Source organism: Haliotis rufescens, unplaced genomic scaffold (assembly GCF_023055435.1).
Source record: "Haliotis rufescens isolate VD_foot unplaced genomic scaffold, xgHalRufe1.0.p SCAF_12, whole genome shotgun sequence".
Lineage (NCBI taxonomy): Eukaryota > Metazoa > Mollusca > Gastropoda > Lepetellida > Haliotidae > Haliotis > Haliotis rufescens.
Window position 1 is genome coordinate 1039740 of NW_025963802.1, and position 8954 is coordinate 1048693.

At 37.6% G+C, this 8954-nt stretch overlaps 1 protein-coding gene across 2 annotated transcripts; it reads right to left on the bottom strand.

Annotated features, from left to right (window-relative positions):
• Positions 1 to 3213: 3213 nt before the first annotated feature.
• LOC124127468 (glycine-rich protein 5-like) lies at positions 3214 to 8263 on the bottom strand. Of its 2 annotated transcripts, none has more exons than XM_048393786.1 (3): positions 8206 to 8263; positions 3543 to 3921; positions 3214 to 3295 (listed from the first exon to the last, which is right to left on the bottom strand). In XM_048393786.1, the coding sequence occupies exons 2-3, from the start codon at positions 3910 to 3912 to the stop codon at positions 3279 to 3281; spliced, it is 387 nt and encodes a 128-aa protein (XP_048249743.1). In that variant the 5' UTR covers positions 3913 to 3921; positions 8206 to 8263; the 3' UTR covers positions 3214 to 3278. The 2 variants fall into 2 exon arrangements, with proteins under 2 accessions (XP_048249743.1, XP_048249742.1); XM_048393785.1 differs by lacking the exon at positions 8206 to 8263 and adding an exon at positions 4204 to 4357 and having other exon boundaries at positions 3215 to 3295.
• Positions 8264 to 8954: the final 691 nt, after the last annotated feature.

Consider the following 8954-nt stretch of genomic DNA (forward strand, 5'->3'; position numbering starts at 1 on the left):
CCTTTACTGAAATGAAGCTCTCTCTCACTCTCACTAGTGAGCACTTGACTTGCCTTTGCATGTGTTTATGACGGGCGGCACCGGTGGGGCAGGATACGTTCATCTTTTCGCGAACAAATGGTATCATAGCTATATGATTAAGATTCATAAACACCTTCTCATGAAATAGTCGGAATCGTACAATCCACTCTTCTTTTAGCTGGGATTTCTTATGAAAATAAAAGGTGGTGTCGCTTTTATTTTCTGAAATAAATTATATATAAGAGTCTGATCAATTAAATGTCAATGTATAAGAGTGCTTCATCTCTGTGAAACAGATACCAGTTAAAATGGACGCATCATATTCTAACAAAAACAACAATAATTTTTTTTTGACATATTGAAGATCGCAACGCGAAAAATCATCAATAAAGTGGATTTCATTAACGGGTTGGTGCAACATTTGGACTTGCACGTTCACTCAATTATGTTTTTCCATTTCATGCAAACAGATACATGACGATCTGTGTGAAGTTGGAAAGTGTTCAAACAGCGAACGATGTATCAAAAACAGGGAGAAGATGGAATGTGTTCGTTCAAACTTTAGCTGGAGGTACAACTATTATATCGATAGTCTAGTGTCAATGGTAACGTGTACATCAATGGCACACACGGGAGATCAGCATCATATATTATCAATAATGTTGCAGACTGGAAATTGTATTTAGAACCAACTGCTGGAGTGGGATGCTTTAGCTTAACATTTCAGACCATTGTAAACACAAAAAGTACTCTTTGACGTCTTTCTTTTCAAACAGGTTGTGAGACACCCAAGGTTGATAACGGTGTGAGAATGTCTGGGTGATGTCGTAACTTTTGAACGACCGAGAAATATGAACTTGAGCGAAGCTGTTGTGACATTTGTTAATCAAACGCAATAAAGACTGAATACTATATTCGTACAAATTGTAAAGAATAAAAATAAAATCACACTTATCGCATGCAGTGAAACCTTAAGACAGTTTGTGGTCTTCGAATCCTATTCATCAACCGATTTTGCAACCAAGTTGAAATAGTCCCACTTGTGTTGCAGTTATATGTTTATGTTTTGAACATGTTTTAATCTTTGACTGAATGTACAGAAGTGGGATTACATTTTCTGGTAGACAAGAAGCTAAATCGTCGTCATAAGTCAGAATAAACAAGTTCTGGAAATGGGATATGTGTTGCGAGATTTACAAACAAACATTGGATGTTTTAAACATAAGGCCATTAATGCATGCAACAACAATATATTGATCTGGTTTTGAACATCTGTGATTCTATCAAACGCTCTATTGATCAACATCAATCCCTCAGAACGAGAAGTTGAAGGAAAGCCAAAGGTCAGTTCCAGGTACATTATACCTTGATCTATATACATGTACATCAGTACAGTCATCATACCTGGCGAGTGATATGACCATGTGTGTTGATCCTCTTGGAGGTTTAACAGACAGTATATTGCTTTATGCCGGTTATTAATTCCCAGCGTTATCTCCGTTCTTGTTTTGAAGCACACAATTATGTATCTTCCATTTCAACAAACAGTTAGGAAACCCAAGGGAAAGAGTCCACCAATCTCGCTGGGGAGAAACCACAGTAGAACGAAGACACAGAGTAGAGGTATATTTTGAACAATGACATTTATCATCCAAAACTGGCTCCCACAGGAGATATCGCTTGGATGAGATCAAGCGATAACTACACTATAGAGATATCGCTGCAATGAAATTACATCACAATGCTTTGCAGACCATTGTGACATCACTGGTAACCATGACGTCACAATCAAATGTCATGACTAATGGCTCTGCTACTGAAGCTGTTAGCAGTACTTTTTACACAGAAGACACTGCTAATTATTGTTCACAAATTGAAAAAGTTGGAAGAATGATGTTGGATGATCAATAAAATCTCACCCTCGTGTCTTTTGATATCAAATATACCAAAAACATAAAGGTGTTTTCAAAGATAGACATGATCAAACGACTCGTTTTTGCAGTCTGGTTGTTGTTATAAAGACTTATGACAAGCTTTAAAGTTGGACCATTTATTCCGCTGAATTTCACTCTCTACAGTTACCAAATGCAATCTCCTTTGTATTGATAAATGATTGTCACTTTTGCGTTGTAATCAAACAATAGGGATATATTTGCTGTTTGTTTGTTTATTGTAATCTTCAATCCTACCAATCCAGTTCGGAATCTTCAAATTCGCTGTCTGATTTAATCAATATGTAATTTACAAATAGCGCCTACAGGGAAGGTAGTAAGTAAACACACAGCTAAATATCTATATAGATACTTCTCCTATTAATTACATAAGCAGTATGCAAAATGTTAAATTGCATCATCAAATCAAGAGGCACATGTTTGATGGAAATTACAAATAATTCGTAGTTTGATAAGCTACACCCGGACAAGCGTATTTAATAGTTACTTTTGAATTCAATCGTTTTGTTTGTGTTATTAATAAACTGTAAGGATATGTTACTGTCATGGAAATTCCAAATGTATGCATTCCCTTCTAACCAAAGCAGTAAGAATCTTGCAACATTTGTTTTGATGCTCTACATCACCATGGCTTTCGCTGTTTCGTTGCAGCAGCTCAGATATTATTTATACAAAGCGCCATAACAACATGTAGATTGTATTCTGAATACAAATTTCGCTCAATTTCAAGGACAGCACACACATTTGCATTTCAATACAGTGCACACTGTCTACCCCTTGATCCCGTTAATGAACGCTTTGACCAAAATTGATACTCCTGCTTATTTGTTTCGCTGCATGTTTTTAAAATGCAAATTGAAATACAGCCAGCCAATTCCAGATATTATGGTACTTCAAATGGCCATCAAACCTTTTCGTGGCAGCCCAAATGATACATTCCCGTGAAACATGAACTCGGATAAGTGACATATTGTTGGAGATATATCAAGCATAAAATCCCTCCTCTTATCATCATGTCCGGTTTCCTCAGGAACTTAATACACATTTCAGTGGTTGATATCTTAGCTTGAAGTAAAACGCAATATCATTTAAGTGCTTGGATATTGGTCTACAACACGTACTATGTCCAGAGTTTACAATATGGAGAAACATAGATCACTCTTCCATTGTGAACATTCAATTCAGTTTTCAGATTCTCAAACAAATTTCAAGGCGTAAATAAATATGACAAGATTTTATTGAACCAATTCCATTGGTTTGAGAATATACATAAATAGCCAGCATCACACTGCAGGTGATAATAACTCAATAATAGCCGATACCTGAAACAAAAAAATAGTAGAATAAAGTTGGGATATATGGATAAGTCACAACGAAGTCTTGAAACTAGCTGCATGATAAGCTAAACCAAATATTAGAGAAAGCAGAGAATAATTTTAAAGATGTTTTGTAAATGTCATCAGCTTTGTCGCGTAAAATAATTACATCACATAGGTAAATTATATAATTTTGCAAACGAGACTGAAAGTGGGATACGATAAACAAATGATATCATATTTTGTGAAATACCTTTTCCCAATCCCATTCCGTATCCTCCAATTCCGCCGTAGAGACCACCATAGCCTCCAAGTCCTCCGTACAGACCTCCCATGCCTCCGTATAGACCTCCCATGCCTCCGTATAGACCTCCCATGCCTCCGTATAGACCTCCCATGCCTCCGTATAGACCTCCCATGCCTCCGTATAGACCTCCCATGCCTCCGTACAGACCTCCATAGCCTCCGTACAGACCTCCAAGGCCTCCGTACAATCCACCCATTCCGTAGCCAATTCCGCCCAGTCCTCCTTTCAACCCGCCAATTCCACCATACAGACCGGTAGGCTCGGCAAAGGCGGTAACAGCCAGACAGGCAACAAGAGCGGCGACTATCTTCATCATTTTGAGTATCTATTGAGTAACGTGAAAATCGTTGTCAAGAAAGGGAAATAGCATGTTATCGTTACTCATCTGGTAAATTCAGTTCACACCACTCATTGTGAATTATGTTATCAGTTTTACTTTCACCTGCATTCATATATTTCCCAATTTACAAGAAAGTTTTATGTTACATATTCGTACTTTTGTAAATTGGCTTAACATAAAGATTGAAAACAGCCTGATGCGCAGCAGATGAATCAAACATTAAAAGTATACATATATATCACAAGCAAACCTTAGAATAGGACTTACAGTTTGGTCTTGACTCGTATCTGTGTCTCAACGGCAGGTGAAGATAAGAGATGATGGAACAGTTTCCCCCATCCTTTATATATACCATTTGTGAATTATACGTGATTGATTTACCTTGGGCTGGCCACTTCCAGGTAAGTAACGCACCTCAGTTTAATGGTGTAAAGTAAGCATTCTTTTCGCATCAAAGGGCCCGAGGTTATCACCCTACGGGTACACATGCGAGCTGGTATACATGAACATCGATTAAGGAAGTACAAGACAACGTATATAAAGATGGCAAACAGACACACTCTCTCTGGCATCGTCTAACTGCAGTTCAAACAGTCCTCGATACTCAAAGTTTAACCAATATCAAGTAAATATTCGATAACGGTCTGAAAAGTGTGTATCCAGTAAATATATGATGAGGGAGCAACATACATCAGACATTATAATGCATCTGTGTGATACGACATAACAAGAGACCAGAAAACTGACGCAACACACTAGTACAGCCTCACCACAGTACAGCAGTAGCACTGTACCACACGGGGTCAACTATGCTAACCGTTTCCGTGTAATAAAGCAGCCTGCTCACAAGAAAATAGCTTCTGCTGAATATACTGCAGAAGTCCCCACATACTACATTATTCTCCCCGAATTTTATTTATCTTACTGCACAATAACAATAAACTACAACTGCTTTATTTCCTGACTGATAGGTAGATATATTGGTTTCTTCTCACAAAGAGACTGTCACTATGAATACTCACAACACCTTTTTATGCGTGTAATATCTGTTAAAAGAATAAAGTACACCAATGTCTTCTGAAAACATGATTGACATATGAACAACAGCTTGTTTTCTCGTCTTTGTTGACTTGTCTTTGTATGTGTTTGTGACGGAGGAACCGTTGGGGCATAATGCGCTTACTTTTTGGCAACCGCCAGGTATCATCACTATCTGGTAGTCATTCATACGCACATGCGTGTGATCATTAAAGTCGAAATCGTACAATGGTCTCTGCTTCGAGCAGAGGTTTCGAATGATTCTGAAAAGGGTTATGTGGCTTTTATTTGCAACTGCGTTTCTTGAGAGAACTCTCTTATTTTCAACATATCATCTTGATAATTGTACACTTCATTATCAAGGCATTTGTAATAATACGAGCACCACTAAATTTGGTATCTCAATTTCTATAGATAACGCCTGAATATTGATATAATAATGATAGAATGATGACCCTTTAACTACATAAATCGTCAACGCCAGAGAATAATCAGGCTCCATTATCTGCTGAAACAGATTTCATTGGGTGTAAAAGGCAAGATTGTGCTAAAACATATACTGAATATCAGTGATGTCACCAGGTGTTAATGAATAGTTATATATATTTGTTGGGTGTTTCATGAGCTCCTCCGTCAGTTCCATCGTGTGCCAGATTGGGAGAATGTTGTCTTTTGACAATGTCTCAGCCATTCATACATTTGCATAGATACTTAATCACTGTTGCAAATAACTCACTTTAACGTGTTTTAATCTTGGGATGAGTCTTTGGTTCTAAACATTAGAAGAAAGAAGAAAGTATATAAATCGCCTCTACCCTTTACATATGCCCTTGACATGATGAGGCAGTAGTGATAGTGATGACTGTGTTCTTTTAAGGCGTGTTTAAACCAAAACTCATATCAAGAATAAAACACGCGCAAATCAGTTTGACAATGTGTAACTATATAAGGGTTTCCCAGAAAAACCGTACATCTAAAAGTAAAGACGTGTGTTTTCAGAAGAAAATGCTCTTAAAGTATAACACAAAGGTGTTTTCAAAGATAGACATGATCAAACGACTTGTTTTTACAGTCTGGTTGTTGTTATAAAGACTTATGACAAGCTTTAAAGTTGGACCATTTATTCCGCTGAATTTCACTCTCTACAGTTACCAAATGCAATCTCCTTTGTATTGATAAATGATTGTCACTTTTGCGTTGTAATCAAACAATAGGGATATATTAGCTATTTGTTTGTTTATTGTAATCTTCAATCCTACCAATCCAGTTCGGAATCTTCAAATTCGCTGTCTGATTTAATCAATATGTATTTTACAAATAGCGCCTACAGGGAAGGTGGTTAGTAAACACACAACCAAATATCTATATAGATACTTCTCCTATTAATTACATAAGCAGTATGCAAAATGTTAAATTGCATCATCAAATCAAGAAGTACATGTTTGATGGAAATTACAAATAATTCGTAGTTTGATAAGCTACACCCGGACAAGCGTATTTAATAGTTACTTTTGAATTCAATCGTTTTGTTTGTGTTATTAATAAACTGTAAGGATATGTTACTGTCATGGAAATTCCAAATGTATGCATTCCCTTCTAACCAAAGCAGTAAGAATCTTGCAACATTTGTTTTGATGCTCTACATCACCATGGCTTTCGCTGTTTCATTGCAGCAGCTCAGATATTATTTATACAAAGCGCCATAACAACATGTAGATTGTATTCTGAATACAAATTTCGCTCAATTTCAAGGACAGCTCACACATTTGCATTTCAATACAGTGCACACTGTCTACCCCTTAATCCCGTTAATGAACGCTTTGACCAAAATTGATACTCCTGCTTATTTGTTTCGCTGCGTGTTTTTAAAATGCAAATTGAAATACAGCCAGCCAATTCCAGATATTATGGTACTTCAAATGGCCATCAAACCCTTTCGTGGCAGCCCAAATGATACATTCCCGTGAATAATGAACTCGGATAAGTGACATATTGTTGGAGATATATCAAGCATAAAATCCCTCCTCTTATCATCATGTCCGGTTTCCTCAGGAACTTAATACACATTTCAGTGGTTGATATCTTAGCTTGAAGTAAAACGCAATATCATTTAAGTGCTTGGATATTGGTCTACAACACGTACTATGTCCAGAGTTTACAATATGGAGAAACATAGATCACTCTTCCATTGTGAACATTCAATTCAGTTTTCAGATTCTCAAACAAATTTCAAGGCGTAAATAAATATGACAAGATTTTATTGAACCAATTCCATTGGTTTGAGAATATACATAAATAGCCAGCATCACACTGCAGGTGATAATAACTCAATAATAGCCGATACCTGAAACAAAAAATTAGTAGAATAAAGTTGGGATATATGGATAAGTCACAACGAAGTCTTGAAACTAGCTGCATGATAAGCTAAACCAAATATTAGAGAAAGCAGAGAATAATTTTAAAGATGTTTTGTAAATGTCATCAGCTTTGTCGCGTAAAATAATAATACCACATAGGTAAATTATATAATTTTGCAAACGAGACTGAAAGTGGGATGCGATAAACAAATGATATCATATTTTGTGAAATACCTTTTCCCAATCCTATTCCGTATCCTCCAATTCCGCCGTAGAGACCGCCATAGCCTCCAAGTCCTCCGTACAGACCTCCCATGCCTCCGTATAGACCTCCCATGCCTCCGTATAGACCTCCCACGCCTCCGTATAGACCTCCCACGCCTCCGTATAGACCTCCCATGCCTCCGTACAGACCTCCATAGCCTCCGTACAGACCTCCAAGGCCTCCGTACAATCCACCCATTCCGTAGCCAATTCCGCCCAGTCCTCCTTTCAACCCGCCAATTCCACCATACAGACCGGTAGGCTCGGCAAAGGCGGTAACAGCCAGGCAGGCAACAAGAGCGGCGACTATCTTCATCATTTTGAGTATCTATTGAATAACGTGAAAATCGTTGTCAAGAAAGGGAAATAGCATGTTATCGTTACTCATCTGGTAAATTCAGTTCACACCACTCATTGTGAATTATGTTATCAGTTTTACTTTCACCTGCATTCATATATTTCCCAATTTACAAGAAAGTTTTATGTTACATATTCGTACTTTTGTGAATTGGCTCAACATAAAGATTGAAAACAGCCAGATGCGCAGCAGATGAATCAAACATTAAAAGTATACATATATATCACAAGCAAACCTTAAAATAGTACTTACAGTTTGGTCTTGACTCGTATCTGTGTCTCAACGGCAGGTGAAGATAAGAGATGATGGAACAGTTTCCCCCATCCTTTATATATACCATTTGTGAATTATACGTGATTGATTTACCTTGGGCTGGCCACTTCCAGGTAAGTAACGCACCTCAGTTTAATGGTGTAAAGTAAGCATTCTTTTCGCATCAAAGGGCCCGAGGTTATCACCCTACGGGTACACATGCGAGCTGGTATACATGAACATCGATTAAGGAAGTACAAGACAACGTATATAAAGATGGCAAACAGACACACTCTCTCTGGCATCGTCTAACTGCAGTTCAAACAGTCCTCGATACTCAACGTTTAACCTATATCAAGTAAATATTCGATAACGGTCTGAAAAGTGTGTATCCAGTAAATATATGATGAGGGAGCAACATACATCAGACATTATAATGCATCTGTGTGATACGACATAACAAGAGACCAGAAAACTGACGCAACACACTAGTACAGCCTCACCACAGTACAGCAGTAGCACTGTACCACACGGGGTCAACTATGCTAACCGTTTCCGTGTAATAAAGCAGCCTGCTCACAAGAAAATAGCTTCTGCTGAATATACTGCAGAAGTCCCCACATACTACATTATTCTCCCCGAATTTTATTTATCTTACTGCACAATAACAATAAACTACAACAGCTTTATTTCCTAACTGATAGGTAGATATATTGGTTTCTTCTCACAAAGAGACTGTCACTATGAAT

Coding starts and splice junctions, on each gene's coding strand:
- LOC124127468 (XM_048393786.1), bottom strand. CDS start 3,912: ATGATGAAGATAGTCGCCGCTCTTGTTGCCTGTCTGGCTGTTACCGCC.